This window comes from Brachyistius frenatus, unplaced genomic scaffold (assembly GCF_029030835.1).
Source record: "Brachyistius frenatus isolate BFR_SWC_R1_liver_20210118 unplaced genomic scaffold, ASM2903083v1 Contig_158, whole genome shotgun sequence".
NCBI lineage: Eukaryota > Metazoa > Chordata > Actinopteri > Embiotocidae > Brachyistius > Brachyistius frenatus.
This window is the reverse complement of record NW_027210757.1, coordinates 652,172-673,418: the sequence shown is the minus strand read 5'-3', so window position 1 is coordinate 673,418 and position 21,247 is coordinate 652,172. Positions and strand designations below refer to the sequence as shown.

The following is a 21,247-nucleotide window of genomic DNA, read 5'->3' as shown; positions in this document are numbered from 1 at the left end:
TATACCGCCGGGACTTGATTTAACAGAGGTTTCAAGAACAATTTTAAAGAGCGGTTTTATGACATATTCCTCGATCATTATTGCTAAATGTTGCTAAATATAGTCGTGGAAAATCCCCACAGAAAGTCATATACTATATATTTTCTTATTATGTCTGATAAGTGACATTGATTGATGATCAAACTGTCAATTAACTTTACAATTAAATACAAATCTGATCATGACAAACAAAATAGATCTAATGAGCAAAATTGCAAATATAATATTTGAATTTTAGCAGTGATATCCTTAGAAAAAAATGAAATGAATATACTGAGAGGACTGAATGGCAGGCATCAACAATCATATATTTATCAGTGCATGATTGGCTGATACAAGTTTATTCAATATATTTTGATATCACCAATATATGTGGGCAGATATGGAAGGAAAATGGTTTATTACTGGCTACTTGTTAAAATACATTTGACCCTTATTTGGTATATGTATCATATTTATTCAATATAATATGCACATTATTAAATTATTCTTGAATTTTGTATTGAAATAGAGTAACTTTGTTACCAAACATGTCATTTTCGTCATAAAATATGCTGTCATTATGAGCAAATCTGTGGAAAATCTAAAATAGTGACAGCGACATGGACACAAAACGTAAATGATTACCACCTCCCACGTAATTCCTCACATGTACGTACCGTCGTCGGCATCGCGGGCCCCGACCGTGACGACGCTGGATCCCGGCGGCAGACCCTCCGACACCGACGCGCTGTACGCGCTGGCGTTAAAGATCGGCGGGTTGTCGTTCACGTCCAGCACGTTGAAGTACACTCGGACCGCGCTGACCTGCCCGCCGCCGTCCCGGGCCCTCGCCGTCAGGATGTAGTACTGCTGAGTCTCGTAGTCCAGCGGGCGCGTCACGTTGAAAACTCCCGTCACGGGGTTCAGCAGGAAGGTCTCGTCCTCGTCGTCGTCCTCCAGCGAGTACGTGACCTCCCCGTTCACCCCTGAGTCAGAGTCGCTGGCCAGGATCGCCGCCACGATGGAGCCTGCGACAGCCAAAGGCGAGAAGTTACGACTTTACGAGCTCTTGTAGAACAAAAATGACTGCAGGGGGTTATTAGAGCGGTTTATTAATATCAGGAACTCGGTGATTGTGCCGCCAGATCCTAAAATAACCGAATCATTGTTGGAACCCGAAACCTTTTATTGGTGTTCATTTACCGACGACGTTTCGGTTCAACTGCTAATCAAACAGCTAATTATTATGCGTTTTCTTAGTGCTTCGCGTGATGCCGTTCCTGACATCGCGTCCTTCTTTGATTTCCAGACTTTCCAGTGACTGACGTGGCGAGAGGGAAAAAGCAGCTGTGCCAGGCACATGTCAGCATTGTTGTAAATCCTACTTGTTGCTGATAGATTTCCATATAAATCAAATATCAGTTACCGTCCCTTTGACCCACTAAAGTCTTGATTTTCCCCTCAAGGAAGACACAGAGGTTTTAGGGAAGCTCCAACTCTCACAAAATAAAAAAAAAAGTCAAATTCGTACTACAAAGAAGCTTCTCTTTATAATTCGAGGCCGCTGATGATCTTAACAGAGCCGTCCAAGTCCGGCCCGAAGGTAAAACATTCCCCGAGTCTTACGACCTCAAAGCCGTTCTTCGCATTTCGTGCGTGAACGCTTCGTTTTCGATGGCTTTACCTGGCGCCGTGTCTTCGGGGATGTCGAACGAGTACGTGACGCGGGAGAACTTGGGCGTGTGGTCGTTGACGTCCTTCACCGTGATGTTCAGCCTCATGTCGGTCGACTGCTTCCCGTCGTCCGCGCGCACCAGGAGGGAATATTTGGAACGGCGTTCCCGGTCCAGCTTCTTGGTGGCGATCAGGTCGCCGGACTCGGGGTCGATGCGGAAACTGTCGTCTGCCCCGCTGATGATGGTGTACGTCACGAGAGCGTTGGGACCCTAAAGGATGGGAGGGAGAGGGGCGGGGGGGGAGAACAGTAGGGTCACGATTCGGACTGATTTTGCAAGCAAAGCATGAATTTTCAGCAGTAAATCTGGATGTTTTACAGCACAAACACCCCCCCCTCAAAAAAAAAAACTGAGGACAGAACAGAAATGCTGAGTCGACATTTTTGGTGTTTATTTTCGGAGCCAGGAGGGTCGCACGTACTTTGGTTGGAAAGTTACGTTCTCAGGACGCGGGAGAGGAAAGCGCATCGTTGATTACAGGCATCAAAGCGTCCCCTTTCTCTGGGAGGAAATCAGATCGTCTACGACACGTTACGCCCGTCACGCATCCAGTTCAAACTACCTGCTTGTCCGGCATGAATGAAACCCTTCACGGCGCCTTTCTTCACGGAGACACTCCGGAAAGAGGAGGCTCGTGATTTCAAAAGGGCCGTGGAGCAGATCACAAACGCACACAAGAGACGAAGAGAAGAGACGAAAACAGATTACATCTGCAGCGTCTGACCTTCGTCAACGTGAAACGAGCCTCGAGCTCGATCCGTCTCATCAAGTCGTTCACGTTGTTCACTCGGCCTCAACGGGATTATCTTCTTAAAACCAGAAATCAAACTAGGGTAAAGTTTTTCCAGAATTTGAAGAAAGAATAAGACGGAATAGGCAAATCGCTGCGCTGCGATTACGACGACATTATTTGGGTGGATTTTCTGATTTGCTCGAAAAGACATGCTGCGGTAGGTTTTAAACACAAAGCACCTCCGTACAGATGAAAGGACATTTCCCCCCGAGAGAACACGTGTCATTCGCGACGCCGAAGAGGACCGGTCACACGAGACGGAGGACGAGGGAAAGAAAGCTGAATGAGAACATTCAGGCGAGACCTGCACTTCATCTTTGAACTTTTGGCTGCCGCAGTGTTCCTCTATAAATGCGACTAATAGATCGCTCGCTGCCTCGGACGAGTTGAAGCGCCGTGACGCATGCGATCGCTGCGGCGAGAGAGAGAGAGAGAGAGAGAGGGAGGGAGCCTTTGGAAAGAGGAGAGCCGAGTGGACGAGTGAATGGAGGCCGACGACAGAGCTTGACGTTTATATTTGTGCCGGGGACAATGAGAGATCAGACAACTGTCTCACTCTGTGTCTTCTGCCAGAAAAAAAAGAAAAAAAAGAAGAAGAAAAAAGCAACATCAAAAAGCTGCTGCCGTTCGGCGAGGTTGAAGCGAGGGCTCCGGTTTCAGTCGGTTAAGAGCGAAGCTAAAAGAGACGCTTTCAGCTATGCCTGATGTTTGCGTGATGCTTTTTGATCCCGCCTGAACAATGGGAAGGCTTATAAGGGGAGGTGTTGCGTCGAGACGGTTTTTTATCTGCATACCGACACGTTGAGCGTCCCGGCGGACGATGTTTCTCACATGACGAGCTGCGTCTTAAATAAACTTTACGACAGCGCCGTAGCGTAACGTTACCCGGCTCTCACTTCTCATTATATCTCGTTCCCGAATGGAGTGATTTCATCAGAGAGTTGAGAAGATGAAATTTTATTTGTAAAAATCGGGAACAAAGGCCGTTGAAATGCTTCAGAAAGTCTGCAAATATGAAGTAACGATTGTTTCTTTTCCCCAAATATTTGACACAAAATGCAACGTGCTCTCTCTCCTTAAGTTTCAGGTCTATTGTGAACTTATTGTTTTCTCCTTTTTGATTTTCAGCTTGGTGATAATATGTCAAATGCGTATTTATTGCTGCCTCCAAGTAGTTAAAAAAAAATAAAAATCCATTGGTGTAGTTTACATTCACCATTTGCCACAGCCACACAGTTACCTAATGCTCACGCTCGTGGGATTATTTTCATGACGGCGCATTATTTTTGAAAACGACGACAACAACAACAAAAACGAGACCATAAATGCAGTATATTACATGTTCAAATGCACGTAGCTTTCCTCAGTAGCAGTCTGGGGGAGTTACACAGAGAGCTGGCATCCTGCCAGCGCAGGAATGAATGGTAAAAGGTTAAAAACTTGAGCACATGTGGAGTCAGTATTTGACTCGTTTTTAAAGTTCATACAGTTTGACCAGATCTGAGGAGAACAATTTGTCTGTCACAAAAAAACAAGTTAAAAAATGATCTTTTCTACCTCCTGTCTGTTTTACAGACGTTGTGCAGAATGAAACCGGCCCGAACATGTGGCCGTCCGTCGAAAGCTTCAGACGGAGTCAATAACGTGAGGCTAAGTTCTTATCTCTTTCCCGTGGCCTGTTTTTTTTTTTTTTTTTACATTTTTTTTACGACAAATAAAAACCTCCGTCTTCTTGACCTCGTGTCTCATTGCATTACCAGAGACTCGGTCTGAGATCCAGGTCCAGTAAAAAAAACAAAAACGAGGAGGACCGAGCGGGGAGGTTCTTGCTCATTGAAGGACCCTTCTGTCATCAATCAGCGGCTCCAGATCTGGCAACCCCATTAGCCACCCGGGCCTCGAGTCCAGAACCCAACACCCATGGCTTGCCAATTAATTTTTCTAATCGGGTTCAAAGGCAGAGCAAGGAAGGTGGGAGAGGCCGAGCAAGGAGTCCAACCGGGCCGCAGTCCAACACTCGCACATACCTATACGAATTACGGGCACCGGCGAGTATTTACACACCTATAAAAGTAGCTTAACTCTCATTTCAGTGCATTTAACTTCCCCGAATTGTCCCGTCTCTTTATCTTTACAAGCAATTCAGATCTTACAAACAACGCTCTTCCGCACCCGACGCTTCTTGACCTGTCGACCTTCACTCGAGAGCACGACTACTTTACAGCTCTCCAAAGACGCGGAGGGGTTTGTTTGGGGAAGAGGACCGACCAATTAAACAGCAGCGTACCGGGGAGCGAAGCGTACCAGGCCGGAGCAGAAGGAAACTCATTTAGCAGATGAGTGGTTTTCGGGAGCACGCCGTCCCCGATGAGAGGTGCGAAGCAAACAGCGCCGGCGGTGGGAGGGGTAGGAGGGAGGGGGGAGGCGAGGGGGTGGGAGAGTTAGCCGCCTTCCTGAATGCAACAGCGGCGACCGAGCCAGCCGGCCAATCATAATTCATAACTCCAGGACAACAAGCAGTGTGCTGTTACTGACATTAAAAGATATACAAAAAAAAAAAAAAAAAAAAAAAAAAAAGCCCCTGAAAGCAGAGGGATGATCCACCCGGTGGCTCTGCCGGTGTTTAAATGTGCAGCAGGTTAGTGGGTTTTCAAGGCCTCTGGAACACATTACTGTTCATTATGAAGGCTGCACTTACTTCCAGGGACCTCTCCTAAAACCCCTATTGTTGCATTTTTCTTCTTTTACCTGTGACATATTTTCCACATAAGGTCAGAATCCTAATAAAACACTCGCAGTTTCTCCAAAAGCACACACACAAAAAAACAACAAAAAAAAGGCTGCAGATTTTTTTTTTTTTTTTTTTTTAAATGAGGTGAGAAACATTTTCAGAGGCCTGACTTACATTCGAAAAAGGGGCAAAGTTTTATATTGATTTGCTTTCAACCCTAATGCCACCACCCACCCGCCCTCCTTTTTTGTGGGGGGCGGAGGGGGGTTGGTGGAAATGGGCATAGCAAAAAACGGATGCGTAGAAACAGCATTTTAATACCCTCACACATGAATCCCACATGTAGCACTGTTAAAATTGGATGGGATCATTATGATGTCTGAGTTCAGCCCCGTCAGCTGGCCAACAGCTTGCGCTCTTGGCTGCCTCTCACTGGCTCACACATGTGGCTTTCTCAACACGGGCTCCAACGCGTTCTGTACGCTTAATGTCAGCGCAACTTAAGTTTCCTGCGTAAGGATGTGGGCAAAAACACTTGGCCGGGGCTCGTATCTGGCTCCCAGCGAGAGCTGGAATGAAGTACAGGCTTCTATTTAGCGACCTATTCATGGCAGCGCTGAAGTTTGGAGTAAACATCGCTAGAATCTGCAATTCCTAAAAAGGCTTCTTCTACATTCCCTTTAAGTGTCCGCGTTTTTCTTTTTCAGTCGAGTCCCCCCACTTGGAAGCTAAATGTGACTCGTCTTGAATGAAAGCTCTTTAGTTGGATTGTTCTTATGTGCACATCGGCGCCTGTAAAAACGAATGCTTGCTTTTCTACTAATGACTAAAAGGTTTCAGGTTACGGACCGCAGCTCGGGCTTACAGGCCTCTGAACTCTCTAGATATGAGGAAAAAGTGAACAACTGCGCCGTTTGATTTCAATACCATATGCTAAACCTTTCAAGATCAAAACTGTGACTACTTTAGCTTTGAAATCAGAAAATCATCAAATAAGGTCCTCAAATCCTCCCACTGAAAAAGGCCGACCCGCCTCCAAGGTCTGAGATTTACAGTCGATATAGTATCCCGATAAAAAAGGAGGCACGGCCAGAAGTGGGACTTTCTACGACTTTTCTCACATTTGGAGCGAGGAGAAAGGAGTGAGGCAACAGCTGTGCAATAAAAAAAAACGTGTGGCCTCATAAGTTAACATTAAATGTGAGTCCATATTCTCTCTTTCTAATCTCTCTCTACCCCTCGACGGCCGGCCTTTTTTTTTTTTTTTTCCGTTCCTCTTCGACTTGTGTCCTTTGGCTCGGGCGACGGACCGCAGACCTCTGAGATGGCGGCGGGGCCTGCGCTTTGCTCACTGCAGGGTTTAATGTCCATATCCTGCCGAAAGCAGCTGAAGATGGAGCCTTTCAGAAATTGAGAGTGATGCCGGTGATGTAATGTGAACTACGGGGGCCGCCGAGGGACTGTCAGAAGCGGCGGGGGGAAAATAAAAAAAAATATTTAAAAAAAATCAATCGATTGGCCGCTCTCCTTAATGCCGGGTGACACGAACGGTCTAAAAACATGTCCGATAACGTCAACACGGGAGACCAAAGGACCATAAATGGAGACAGACTGTTAAAACCTGATGATCTGTATGTTTGTGGTGCTGCGGCCACTTTGTGTCATCTAAGATCACAATTTCATGCAGCCAAAGGCAGCGTCTTCAACCACCTGTGAAAAACACAAAGGTATTTTGGCCTCACAAGTGACCAAAAATGTTATTATTGCTTTACGACTCTTTATTAAATGGCTGAAATTGGCCACTCTACTTCTCATATCACGGTTAATTTGAACAAGTCCTCAAATCCAAATCCATTTGACTGTAAAGATTGTTTGTTTTTATGACCCACGGGAGTGTTTTCCAAAATCTGCACCTGTGGTTCGGGAAAGTTAACGGTTTAGGTTGAAATAATGACTCGAACTATGTTCTGTGTTTAAGTCATTACTTCCGTGAAGTTATCTTCGATTGATTTTTTTTGTGTGAAAAACTTTGTAACTCGTGGCTGCAAACGGGAAGCGAACATCGTTCTCCAGCACCAAAATCTACGGTCGTATCGGACCATACCACCTAAGCAGCCATCTCCTAACAAGGATAAACTCGCATTACATGGACTTCATCTGAACCGGGTCACCTCTCCGGGAGGCAGGATTGTCATTATTTATACGACCACTAGAGGTCACTTCACTTTAAAATGGAGCTGTGGGTCATAATAAAGGTGCTTAAGGAGGATTGTAGTGGTGTCAGGTTGGTCTCAGCCTTTTAGCAACCCGTGAATAGGTATGATATTCTGCGCTTTATTGGGTTTGTTATTGCAGATTGTGACTTTAAATTTGGAAGCAGCAACAAAAATGGACGCTTACTAACTTTATCATGACCAGGATACGGGTAAAGTTTCCTACCGTGGACTAAATACATTTTCAAAAGCTTTTCTGCCCTGAATATTTGCAATTTTGGTCTGAAAATGGTCCAGTGTGAAGACGCTAAATGTCGACTCCTTTTTAAATTTTGACAGCTGTGTTGGACTAGAAAAACCCATTTGAAGCTACAGCGGTTTCAACACCGTTGGAACAGAAATTTTGAGCATATTTTTGATTCCCTCCCAGGATATCTATTCTGAAAGCAGCGGTGTGGAAAACGGGCAAGGAAAAGTACAAAAACACTGTCAGACAGAATAGAAACTCGTGGAGCCATTACCTCGTCTGCATCCGTGGCTGTTAGCTGCATTATCTTGAAGCCATCTCCGACGTTCTCCTCGATGGTCACGTCAAGAATGTCATTAGGAAAAACGGGCGGGTTGTCATTGACGTCCTGCAGCGTGATCTCCACCTGCAGAGGAAGAATAAACACCGCAGTTTCCATTAAAGCTCTGCCAAACTGCTCCGGTCCGCCTGCTACAGCTGTTAAGTTCACTGCAAAGAAAGGAAGAGAAAAAAAAAAAAAAAAAGTGTCCATCTTCTTGAATTTCAGAAGATGGAGAAGCTGTGCTAGCGAGGGGAAATTCATCATTCCCCGACTGCAGAGAGGCCGGCGAGGGAAAAACTGTGAAATTATGAAGTGCGGTGTATTGCCTTGAAAGGTCAAAAACAAAGTAGACTGAATATTGTTTTATCCAAAGATCATTTATTTGGAATAAGTCAAAGCCAAAATGCACAAGCTATATTTGGTTAGCTGTTCAATCAAGATCTTCTGACATGTTTTGCTGTATAAAATTTCAAATATTTAAATGTGCAACTAGCAGTTTGTTCAAATGGACCGGAAAGCTGAAAAAGAGACGACAACATTTGTTTGTCGTGACATAAGTAGTCGTGGAGCAGTCGTAGTATTGGTGCTGCTCCAGACACCAGTTGAACCCACATGTTTTAACAGCCATAATCTAACATATCTCCAGAACTGCATTGTGGGTCGAGGGTAGACCTCATGTAGCCCACTGCCACTGGAAACTCATGGAAACTGCACAACGTACAAATTGACTTGAGGCTCTTTTCCGTCGAGACCTGCAGAGAGTGTAACAGTAGCGCAAACTAACTGCAGCTCAGGGAATTATGATTTTCAAGTCTCAGAAAGCAAAATAAACACACATTACAGTAGACCACAGACCCCCCCATGTGGATAAACTCTGTCCCGTGTAGCGAGAGACTCGTTCTGATAAATTAAATTTAATGCACATGCAGCAGTGGGAAGAGGGGAAACCTGTGATTAGATCAGATGTTGGTATAAATTACGTGATTTTCGAGTAAATCAAGGTGACGTTTAACCTTTTGTCATTTTTACACAGAACCACTTGGAGCAAACTTATGGATCCCCAACGATTCGTGGCTTTATATTTGGTTTTGGATAGGTCGTTAGTTTCAATTAACCCGATCAGATTCTAGACAATCTCTTCTACACAACCATATGAAGATATCTCTACTGACAATATTTAATGGTGAGAAGACAAAGACGGCGAAGACAAATTCATTTTTTTCCCCTTCCTATGAAGGCTAATGTAAAAAAAAATATTTGTATTATCAAATTAAATGGTGAAAGGTTTCGGCTGTCCTGAAAAAAAAGCAAGATATAGCATGAATGGTTCGACACTGTTATGACCAAGATATGAGCTTAAAAGTGAAGGTCGTGAAATTACCCTGAAAATAGCAACAACAAAAAAAAGCTTCAAAAAGCTGTGATTTTGGGGGCGTGTCTGTTTGATTGACAGGCATGTGCTGCAGTCAGATCACAGCTATCGGCGGGCGGTGCGTAGTGTCCTTGGGTTGTAAATCAGATGGAGTCAGACACACCGCCCGCTCCTCTCCACCTCGTCCAAATACGGTCACTTCTGACTCCAAACCGCTCCGAACTAGCAAGGTGGCGCCGGCCAAAATCAGAAAATCGAGACTTTATAACGACTGTTCACAAACCAGCGGGTGACGTCACCGTTGGTTGCCGTTTGGCTTCAATGTGACAGTGCCCTGAAGGACGGAGCCAAGTCCGCAAAGAAATGATTTACCCAGTTCGGTGTGGAAAGTAACTCAAACGCAGACTACAAAACCAGGCCTCATCCTCCAACACCAGCGGCCATCATCTCAAATGTTTGACAAGACACCCCCCCCAAAAAAATAAAACCCAACAAAACATCAAACTACCTACAAGAGCAACAGAAATAATAATAAAAAAAAATGTGGACACAAGCGATAGTTTATACTACTTCACGGGACAATAAGAAACAATAAGAAATAAGAAAGAAATAAAGTTGGCTGTCCAAACATCACAGGGAAAGTGGAAACCCTGGAGACAGTGAGAGTGAAGACATTTATGGTTTCAGATGTTCTGTGTCTGCTGTGGCGATATTACATTTCCACTCCTATCCCACAACTTAAACTGCCACCTCCCTCCCGCCTCATCCAACTAACCCAAATATGCATTTCAAAGCCAGTAAACATGGTTCGCTTTTGAATCATAACAGACATTTTGCTGCGCATTCTCTGTTTATTGCTTCTATAAATATGGAAAAGCCGTGTTTAAATTCTCCAGTGATAGGATCTCCATTAATGTTGACTGTGATTATGGTAATTTTTGTGCCAGGCATCACAAGATGTCCCCACCTCTCCCTCACAACCCTCCTGTAACCCACACAGACGAGTCGAGATGAAATAGGAAATGCGGTGGGGGGGTTGGAGGGTGGAGGAGGGCGGGGGTGGGGGTGGGGGGGAACAGTTGTCAAAAGTCGACAATGAGCCGCAGCTTTTTTCGAGGTGACGAGAGTTTCCCAGCGGGCATTTGTGGAGCGCACAATGGGCCTCAAGGACGTACGACCACCGAGGTGGGGGTGGGGGTGGGGGTGGGGGAGGGGTCAGATGCGGCGGTCTATTCATACGCAGCTATTGACAGGAAAAGCAGCCTTAACGTGTCCCACAGATTCTGCTCTGCAAACCAACAGAAGCAGGAAACCCTTCGAAAACAGCTGCCGCCGATTCGTTTCGGAGAAAAGCTCAGTTCATTAATGATGACCCAGAAATTACGTTTCGGGGTGGGGGGAGGGGAGGGGGGGGGGGGGGAGAGAAATGACTGAAATGGTGTCACGGCCTGTCTGAATAAAACATGCTCTCTCCTGCTTACTGCTGTGACACGGCGAGGCCGACTCCGCGCGAGGTCACGAGAAAACCTCATCAGCGAACGCTCGTTCATCTGGACGTCGTCCCACCTATTGAAACTGAGCTGGTGTCCGCCCGTCCGCCCGTCCCGTCCGTCCGCCCGCCCGTCCGTCCGCCCGCGTGAGTGGAGGTAATTACGGAGGAACGAGACGGATTATGTCCCGGGCACCGGCGATGCAGAAGTCGGCATAAACACTCGACTCGACTCGCGCCCGAGCCGAGGGACCGGGGCAAAGTCAACAAACAATGAATATTTATCTCCCGCCCCGCGTGTCCCCTTGATGTGTAAATAATGCACGGCCCACTTCTGAGGAGTGAACTAATTAGGGTAGAAGTGCAGTTTGGAGAAATAATTACGCCTCACGCTTCCAGTTTGCATTCCCCCCCGGGGACGGCAGCGTATCAAAGAGCTTTGGTGAAAAATTCATCGGAAGAAGAGGAAGCAAGGTCAGGCGAGGGGGGGAGGGGGGAGGGCGGGGGGTAAGAGAGGGTTTTGTTCCCTCGTACCTGTCTGCGGGCGTACGGCGGCGGGGCGGGCAGCGGCGGACCCAGTTGCCGCGGCCCCGGGGGCCGCAGGTGAAACACATTAGTTTACAAGGTAAAAGATTGTGTTTCACGAACTACTGTTTCAAGTTGCAGGTGCTGCTAACTGGCTGCCAGGGTTTTATTATTTATGGGGAGGTATGAATGATTCACGCGTCAAGCCGGGTTCCTGAAGCGGCTGTCGATTATGAGGCCGTAAGTGATGGAAAGGTATTTGTCCAGGAGGCTTCGGCTGGAGCTCGTACTTCCAGAGATAAATTAAGTCTTGTCGCTAAAAATTCCCACAGCCTGCGTTGATATACGCGGGAATGACAGGTGGGATTATTTAGATGTCTGAGCCCGTGTTATGTAATCTAGTCTCCTCTCTCGCTCATAAAATGTAAATTGAACAGGCCGTTCCGCTCGAATTACAAAAAGACATATTTTTCCTGAACCTCCCGCTCGTCGAGCCGCGCGGGTATTTGTTTTAATTTTTATGCGCCGAGGTTTTGAGAAACGTCCTGCTGCGCCCCCCCCCCTCCAAAATAAATGCGTCGCAGCAAAAGCACGGGAGAATATATTTCTGCCAACTGAACAGCAAAATCATTTCAGATTTTTTTTTTTTTCACCTGACCGTCGGGGCGAAATGAGACGATATCTTTTGAGTATTTTGGGGGCGAACTGACCCTTTAAAATCATACCGACCCTCCGCGTTAAACCGTCTCTAAAAAAAAACAGAAGCAAAAGTAGACGCGAGTAACAGAAAATCCCCAAATAATTGCACCGCAGTGAGAAGAAACCGGCGTTCCCGGTGAAGGTAAAAACATCACCTGCATCCCTGAGAGCAAGAAGAAGAAGCCGCGCCCCCTCCCGCCCCCCCACCTAAAAAAAAAAAAAAAAAAAAAAAAAAGTGGAAGTAGCGCAGGTTTTTCATATGTTTCCCACTTAAAAAACGTCTCATGCTTGCAGTCCTGCCAAGTCGGCTGCAGACAGACAGACAAGGAGGGAGGGGAGGGTGGAGGTGGAGGTGGGGGGGGGAGTCGCTGCAGGAGCAGGAGATCTATTACTAGAACACGGTCCCGTGTAGGCTGCGCACATATTTTGCCGGTTACCGACTCAGTTGTTTTTAATAACCGAGAGAAGAAGGCTGATTAATTAAGTGAGCGATGGTTTGCATGAGTAATACGGTGCACGCTCGCTCCGTCCAACGCCACGAACCTCCGAGTGGAAAAAAGGGTCAAATTCACATCATTAGTACGAACTTTTCTCTCCCTCTCCCTCCCCACCCCCCTAAAAAAAAAAAAAAAAAGAAAGCGACCTCTGAGTGCAACTGATGCAACAGTTGGCCTGTAAATGCTGACATCATCTGATCGTAAAAAAAAAACAACCAAAAAAAAAAAGAAACACTGGAGCAGGGTGCGCCTCCTGCAGGAAACAATCATTTCAAAATGATTAACTGTCTCATTAGACGCTGTTGACGACTCGGGGGTCAAAGGTCGGGGGAAGCTCCCGACTTCCAGCTCTCGTTATATACTCGGTCGTCTTAGATTGAACGGTTCCATTTTGCATCATCTGCTTCCCCCCCCACCTCCCCCACTGATGTGCTCGAAGCCCGCGTTTAAAAAAAAAAAAAAAAAAAAAGTGTGATCACAAAGCGATCCGGCATACAACACTTCATCGCCGAGCCAGAGCCAGAATCGCATGCTGTTAAAAGAAATTACTCAGGCTTTTTGGCCGGGTATAAACACTGAAATGGCACAAAAGGAATTTTTGCAATGCCGTAAAAGAGTCGACACCAAAAAAAACCTTTGAAACTCGTTACAATGACGTACGGTAAACAAATGAGCACAACTAATCAAATGTTGAGGTGCGAAGCGGCGTTTGTTTTGCAAAGACACGGCGGTTATCTGAGGTTACGCTCGGCGGGACGCTCCAGAAGCGAGGGCCGGTACGGTTTGGGCCGGTTCGCAAGAGTTTTCCGACAGAAGCGGAAGAATTTCGAAGGCTAAACTTTGCTCCGTTTCCCGGAGAGTCTTCGCCGAGCCTTCTGGTGTTCAGACGGAGAGGTCGCGAACCCCGTCGAACCGCCGACTGGAACCTTCGAGGGGCCGCGCCCGTACGGGTCGGCGAGGACATCCTCAATAATTCCCGCAGCCACCTTCAACAGAGGATCAAACTTCCAAAGCGGCATTCGAAACGAACTCCCCGCATTCTGGAAGGAAAGAAAAAAAAAAAAAATCATACGTTCACCGCGCTTCCTGCTCTGTTTAAGGGGCCGCCGTATTGTGTGATGGAGTCTGTCGTCCGCTCGACTTCGGGAATGGATTACCCACCGTCTAGATGAAGCCCAGGCCCCGCGTCTGTGTTTGACTTACTTAATCTGAAAACCGTATGGCGTGATCCGCGCACGTCTGATGAATTCCCTGCTATGAAAGAGGAACTGTAAAGAGGGACCTGGGCGACAGGAGGCCGCATCCGAGACAATTCATTTCCCGCGGCTCCAGATACCAGCAGACAAAGGCCGTCATTATTTCACTTCATCTTCGCTTCCTCCTCTACCTCTCCTCGTGGTCGTCTCAGCTGTTTAGACGGACCGTCGTCGGACTCTCGGCTCCAGATTTATGGAGCCGGAGAAGCCGTGGGGCTCAGCGGGTCGAGGATATGGCTAGAAGTGCCATCCCGTGCTCCAGTTTTTTTTTTTTTTTTTTTTTTTTTTAACAAGAAAGGGAAACGCAACGAAATAATTAAGGGCGAGATCAAGCCGATCTCCCTCCGCACGGCTTTCTCTTAACACGTGTGCAATCGCGAACCGCCTTCGATCTGTCAAACAAAAGCCTGCGGAGTAATTCGTCTTCCGACCGCGGCCGTCGGGCCCGGCGACGTGCGAGCGCGCTCCGGAGGCAGGAATTTGAGCGTGCTCGGAGACGGGAATGTTGCCGGGGAAAAAGCAGACAAAGCTGGACGCCGGCCAAACCTCAACGCACTGCGAGGGAGAGAGAGAGAGAGAAAGAGAGAGAAGTCAGGATACGATCATCCCCCCCACCCCCTCCCCAAAAAAATTAAAAAAAAAAAATCCCCCCAAAAATCTTCTGCAGGCCCGTGGAAAGAAGAAAAAAAAACAAAACAAGAAGTTAGAGGAAAGAGACAGACGAAACAAAACAAGTGTCTGCAAACACTCACGAAGCACCTCGGCCTCATGTGACCAACGAGAGGAGAGACAATGTCGGACAAGTGGTTTCAATAAAGGGGATCGCAGTGCTCTCGGCGGACCACTTCACCAACTGTTAAAAGATTGTTTGTCTACAGACGGGCCCCTTCGAGCCTCCGGCGAACCACTCGCGCCAAACGAGGTTCCCTCGGAGAGCTCTCTGCCGGGACGTGTAATCCGACGGACCGAGGAGCCGACGAGGTCATCGTCCGAACCTGTCGACATCTCGGCAACGTGGAAACAGGTCGAGATGGATTGCCGTTTTTTTTTTTTTTTTTTTTAACGGTCCGGGTATCCGGCGCAAACTGAGGAGTTCTTCTTCACTGTGAATCAGCCGTAACGTGTTCCCTATTATTCCTACCTGAGAGAGTCAGACGGAAAGTTGAGCTAGACCTCGTGCGAGATCAGAGCAGGAGCTAATGGAGGCGAGACGAGATTTAGCTCTCCTTGAAGCTGGAGCACAATTCAAAGCCATCATTGAAATTACCATAGCCGCCTATTAAACGCAGCGCGTTCTGTATCTCTGGATTAAAAGGTTAGAAGAACATCAAAACAACCCTTTTTTTTTTTTTTTCCCTCCGCGCGAGATGAAAGCTAAAAAAACAAAATAATTAGCCTATTTGTGAAAAGTATGCTTTGAAGATGCGGAGAGAAATGTATTTTGTTTTTTTTATCAGTTGTCTGTCTTTTTTTTTTTAAAAGGATTTCTTAAAAAATGGACTCTGAACCGTAGCGGCCGCCTATCTCTGATTGCTGGTGCCACCGAATCTGCGTGACTCGACGGCCTTATCACGCAGCTCTCTCCGCAATTACCGCCTATTATGGCATTCAAACCACACAGACCATGGAAAGGAGAGGAACTGAAAAACAAAAGGGCTTTGTAATTGCACCTCGAAATAGATCAAAAACACGAAGGTTTTGAGTTTTTTTTAACAAGTTCGGATAAAAAAATAAAAAAAAAGAAAATCTAGATCGTAGCAGACAATAAGTACAAGTTCTGAACCATAAAATATTCTGCATGTGTAATATCACTTCCGAAGAAGCAAAAATAATGAACTTCTTTGACGTCTATCGGCTGCGGTTCGGTTACTTGAAAAAATAATTCCCATTCAAAGGCTCATTTGCAGCTCCCAGATAACAATGTCATCTTTTCAAAGCGCTGCCCTTCTCTCAGCCTCGATGACAATATATTTCCACGAAGGATAAAGAGGTCGGAGGAAAGTTTCCAGGCCGTACGGTGAGCGTGTCAATATAAAAAGTTATATTATTGTCTTCTTCCAAACGCCGTTTTGAGGTGAGCCGTCGTAAATGCAATGTGCGCGAGACGGGCAGATTATTCCGCAGACTTCACATCGGTGGGGTTTTAAGCGAGGGACGTTCGATCGGAGTGATGCACGGCAGATATCGGGCACCTTTCTCCAAAGCCGACGTCGGTTTCTGAGACTTCTGGAAGGACCGCGGGAGGCTTTAAAGACTATTATGGCATCCATTTCAAACTCGCTGTCAACCAGTGATGAATGCACGAGATTTACAGGCGCTGGAGGGAGGGGGGTGGGGATGGGGTGGGGAGGGTTTAGACACTAGCCAAAGGATCTCTGGTAGGATTTGACCTAATTATTAACAAGTCACATCTGCGATGACATCCCCCCCCTCCCCCCCACCTCCCTCCCCACTGTGCAGAAAGCTAATTCTGTAACCTGGAAATCTAGGTTAAACAATTAGACTAATGTAATCATGTGTAGGTCTGATATGATTATCAGTTCGTCAGATCTGATTCCCATCGTGGTTGCTGATGCGGCTGCGAGAACATGAAAGGCCGTGTTGATCCCAAACTTTGCATGCTTGTTAGTGAGAAGGTTCAGCGTTTTGAAATCTCTTCTGAAACGTCTTATCGAGTGTGGAAAAAAAATTACAAGATCAACTTTCAGGGTTTCCACGGTTGAAATATTACACACAAAAAAAAAATCATTGCTTTTGCACGTCATTAAGTTGTTGTTTGTTTTTTTTTTTAACCGCGAACGAACCGAAGCTGAAGATTTGAACAAATATAATGAATTTCTGTTCACCTCATTTGAACACGAGCAAGTGGAGGAGTCAGGAATGTACAGACAGATGTGTGTGTGTGTGTGTGTGTGTGTGTGTGTGTGTGTGTGTGTGTGTGTGTGTGTGTGTGTGTGTGTGTGTGTGTGTGTGTGTGTGTGTGTGTGTGTGTGTGTGTGTGTAGAAACCAGCTTTAATCCAAAACAGGAGTTGGATTGTTGTGTGAAAAGCTTCAGGCACCCCCTGCAGCCCCTGTTTATGTGAAAAAAAAACCTGAAAACATTAGTGCAAAGGAGCAACAGAGTGGGGGGGTGGACAGGGTGTGTGTATAAGTGTGTGTGTGTGTGTGTGTGGAGGGGGGGGATGCAGCGGCTGACCTACGCTCCAGGAGGAAACCCGACTGCCACGCAGGACCACTGCTGACCAAATGAAAAAAACATATAACACAGGAGCTCGAGTGATGATTCGGGACGACGGACAGAAAAGTTTGGATTTCACGGCTGCAGCTCGTCGCGTTTTGATGCCGTTTGATGCTCCTGTTCTCGTGCGATGCTTCAATTTAATGACATTTTTTTTTTAATTGAATAATTTAATAACGACGTTGCGGTGAAACGCCCGATACTCTTCTCCGTGTCTGCGCGTTAAGTAACGGAGCCGGAGAGCCGGGCTGAAAAAAAAAAAAATGTCACCAGCAGATTATTGTTTTTAATAATATTGGACTTACATTTATCATACGGACAGATATGCTATATAAATAAGCTGGTTTGCTCGCATGTCAGCCACGGTACCTTCTGTCCTCACTAGCTACGTTAAGAAATGCCATTTTAAAAATAGCATCTGATAGAAAGACCACCTTAAATCCAGCTCTGGAAGTGTGCGCACCACATATTTCAACTCCTTCGTCATTCCCGATCCAAGAAAATACCAAATATCCGTTTAGCGTCGCCGTCACGACATCTATTGCTCTTTTTTTTTGTCCTCTTTTTTTTTTTTTGCCGCACTTGTACATCTGCCGCCGTCATTTAGGCCTCAGCAGGCAAGAAAAACCTGATCTGAAGCCAATCTGACGGGCAAAAAAAAGAAAGAAAGTGACGGAGAAATGTTGATGAATTTAACATGAGGTAGCGTAAAAAAAAAAAAAAAAAAAAAAAAGGAAGACTTCTGCCAAATAACTTGACAATGAGGGACAGTTTCCCCCCCGGCCCAGGCCATTCATGGAAACAGACCCGGAGGGCCGTGAGGTACCGCTCCTTTTTTTTTTTTTTTTTTATTCTTTCTCACAACACACAGATACAAATGGACAAAAAAAACAATGCCAACCGTGCACCAATCACACGGCAGGCGATGACATGCTCATTCATACGTGTGCGACGCAATAGCACCCCCCTCCGTCTCCGTCCCCCCTCCACCCCCCGCCACCCCATTTATATCCCACACATACCTCCGCAAGTACTTCCACACTACAAGAAGGTCTTACAAGGGCTCCACATGTTTAACTCTCTCTTATTATCGTGAAGATGGGCCTTTAAAGAAGTACCATCCATCTTAATTAACAAGCCATTTGTATGCACTTCAGCCCCTCAAGACAAAACAGCATGGGAAGAAATCCTGTGGCCAAAAGACGCATTCTGGGCCTCTAAGACATCATTAGCGGATAAAAAAAAACAAAAAAACAACAACTTCTGCAGTCTTCCCATGTTGCCTGCACATTTCATTATTTCTCCCACTGTTCATGGCAATTCCCAGTTTCATCCTTTTCTTTCTTCTTTTTCTTTTTTTTCAATGGATGCGATTCCAAAACTTTCTCCGCGGAGGAAAAAGAAGCCTTTTTGCTTCTTCCTTTCCTTTTTAAGTTTCAACATAATTTGAGGCACTCTCGTCCTGATTTACATCAATGGCTACGCCGTCTGTAAAGCGCACACAACACACACACACAAAAAAAAAGCGACTGACGTACAGCGTGTCGTTCGGCGGCTACCGAAACGAGAGGAATATCATTTCTGTCTTCAGACGTCGAGCACAAACAAACGTCGGCCTCGATCTGGTTTCTCTCACCGGTCGCGCGGCTCGACGGGTTTTGCAAGAAGAAGAAGCTGTTGAAAAATCACTACTTTAAAGTGGCTCTGCTTTTGGCAGATGTCTGGCTTTTTCCTGAAAATGGTCACTTCGCCGGGTGGTGTGTGTGTGCCAGTGTGTGATGTGTGTGTGATGTGTGTGTGTGTGTGATGTGTGTGTGATGTGTGTGTGATGTGTGTGTGTGTGATGTGTGTGTGAGTCAGTGCATGGGGGTCTTCCCAATCGGGCCTCTGTCTGCAAAACAAAAAGGAAATGTTTCAAAAACAGCCTTATGGGCAATTCGCCGTCGCTGCCATTGCTTTTTCTTTTTTTCTTTTTTTCTTTTTGTGTTTCCCTTTTTGTTTTTTTTCTTTTTTGTCTGGCGGCACGCTTGAACGCAGCCGAATGACCGAGAGACAATCCGTCTCAATTCTGCTTTCAGGGAACCTACAGAGACTATTAATTGTCAACTCGTAGAGGGCCCCGTTGACACCCCTCTGAGAGAGGAAGCAGCTCATACTCCGAGGCCTTTTCTTTCTTTTCATTATCCTCCCTGTCCCTCCCTCCTTTCTCTCTCCGTCTCTTACCGCCATCCATTACACCTTTTAGGTTTTTCTCCGGAGGGTTTGGAGGGTCAGCGCGAGAGGTCACGAGGTGATGATTAATTCCTCGGAGCAGTTGCGTCCCTTGGTTACTCCGGGGGGGGTCAGAAACCCCCGGTTCAGTACAAGGGGGTGTCATTTGTTAGTTGACCTCTCCTGCAGCTCTGACATGTATTTTGCGCATCGGGAGGAGAAAAGACGAGAGCGAGCAGATGACTTCTGTTCTTTATTTCTATCACTTGTTGCTTTACATAAATCCTCCAGACTTTTACCCCAAAAAACGAGACAGACTGCCCAGACAACAAGTCTTGAGGGTATTTGGGAATTTGACAGGAAAAAAAAAAAAAAAAAAAAAAAATTACTCAGACAACAAAAGAAGACACGCTGTCCTCCTCCTCTTTTTTTTTTTTTTTTTTTTTACTTGGGAAGTGAAACCAGCAATCACTCAAACAAAGGGCTCCTTAAAACAGTGAACACCAAAGTCACCGAAAAAGTTGATGTTTACCGGCGAGGAAATTGTTTAGTCTGGCGAACAATCGCAACAACAAAAACAACAAAAAAAATCAAACGTCATTATCAATATCTGCGGTAAACAACGTGGACTCTGTATCCAAAAAAGTCACTCCACACCCGGGCGAACACACAAACAAACCCCGGAGAAGTTACATATTAATTCAACATTTACACAACATTTTTTAAACAATGCGTCCGAAGGGGGAAAAGGCGGATCGTTTTCTAAATCTTCGCGAGATATGTTTAGACTGAGCGGCTTTCGGATAACACAAATACACCAAAAAAGGGAGGCGGGGGAGGGGGTAAGGGGGAATTTAAAAAAAAAATTTTATCCTGAAACAACGGTGTAAAAATCAGATCTGCATTTATTTTTTTCCTGCCAAGTGTTTGGGACAGTTTTAACGGGACGTCAACGACGACAAGACAATATTTACCCACAAAACTGTCAGGAGGACTTTCATGACTTTTTTGTTTTTGTTTTGTTATTTTTGGTGGATTCGGGGCGGAACAAAAACATCACATGCAATGTGAATAAAAAAATAAAAAAATAAAAATCGAAATATTGGTGTGTCAATGCAGGAGGGAGGAAAAAAAAGCACAAAAAAAAAGCTTCTAATGTCTAAGCTGGGGGGCGGGGGGGGTGCGTCTGGCTGGTGTCAGTCAGTCAGTCAGTTCAGAGAATTGGATTTAAGAAGGGCTGCGGTGGGGTAAAAGGGCTTACAGTGTCACATATGATCTGGTCAGCGACAGGAGCAGTCACCACCTCTTAAACCTCCCCCTCTACACCCCCTCCACCCGCCCCATCTCTATCCATAGCTGTAGACCCGGCATGCATGGACGACATCAACCACTTGGCACGATGGGACAGAGAGAAAAAGAAAGGGGGGGGGGGGCTTAGAGAGCTGAAAAAAAAAAAAAAAAAGCGAATAGCAATTGAGAGAGCAGAAAAAGACAAGTGAGGCCCTAAAGTCAATCGGGGCTCTTTGTCTCCCCTCTCTTGCTCCTTTTTTTACTCCCTCTACTCTCCCCTCCTCTTAACCTCGCTTTTCTTTTATCGTGACCCCCTCCCCCCTCATCCTCACCCCCTCCCCGCCCTCCCCGCTTCATTTCAGTCCGTCTCTCAGCTGTCCTGCCGGTGTTTGTGTCCCAAAAGTGTCCCACGGCTACGAACTGAGCCGATAAAATAAACACGGTTCTTCCTCCGAGAACCGAGAACTTCCAATAGCCGTAGTTCTCGTCCGCTCCATTGCGGCGTCCCTCCGACGGTAGTTGCAGTTTAAAAAGGCCGCGTGACCTTTCTGCACCTCGGAAAACAGTGAATCTTAAAGCGGTGACCTCGAGGCATCGCCCTCTTTG

General features: G+C 46.2%; 1 protein-coding gene across 1 annotated transcript in view; it reads right to left on the bottom strand.

Moving 5' to 3' along the window:
* Positions 1 to 21,247, bottom strand: part of fat4 (FAT atypical cadherin 4) — a 104,932-nt gene that overhangs the window by 43,974 nt on the left and 39,711 nt on the right. The window contains exons 2-4 of the mRNA XM_069716515.1: positions 8,016 to 8,147; positions 1,706 to 1,967; positions 699 to 1,049 (exon numbers count right to left, since the gene is read on the bottom strand). Of these exons, the coding sequence (XP_069572616.1) occupies positions 699 to 1,049; positions 1,706 to 1,967; positions 8,016 to 8,147 (745 nt within the window). The remainder of the gene's footprint in view (positions 1 to 698; positions 1,050 to 1,705; positions 1,968 to 8,015; positions 8,148 to 21,247) is intronic.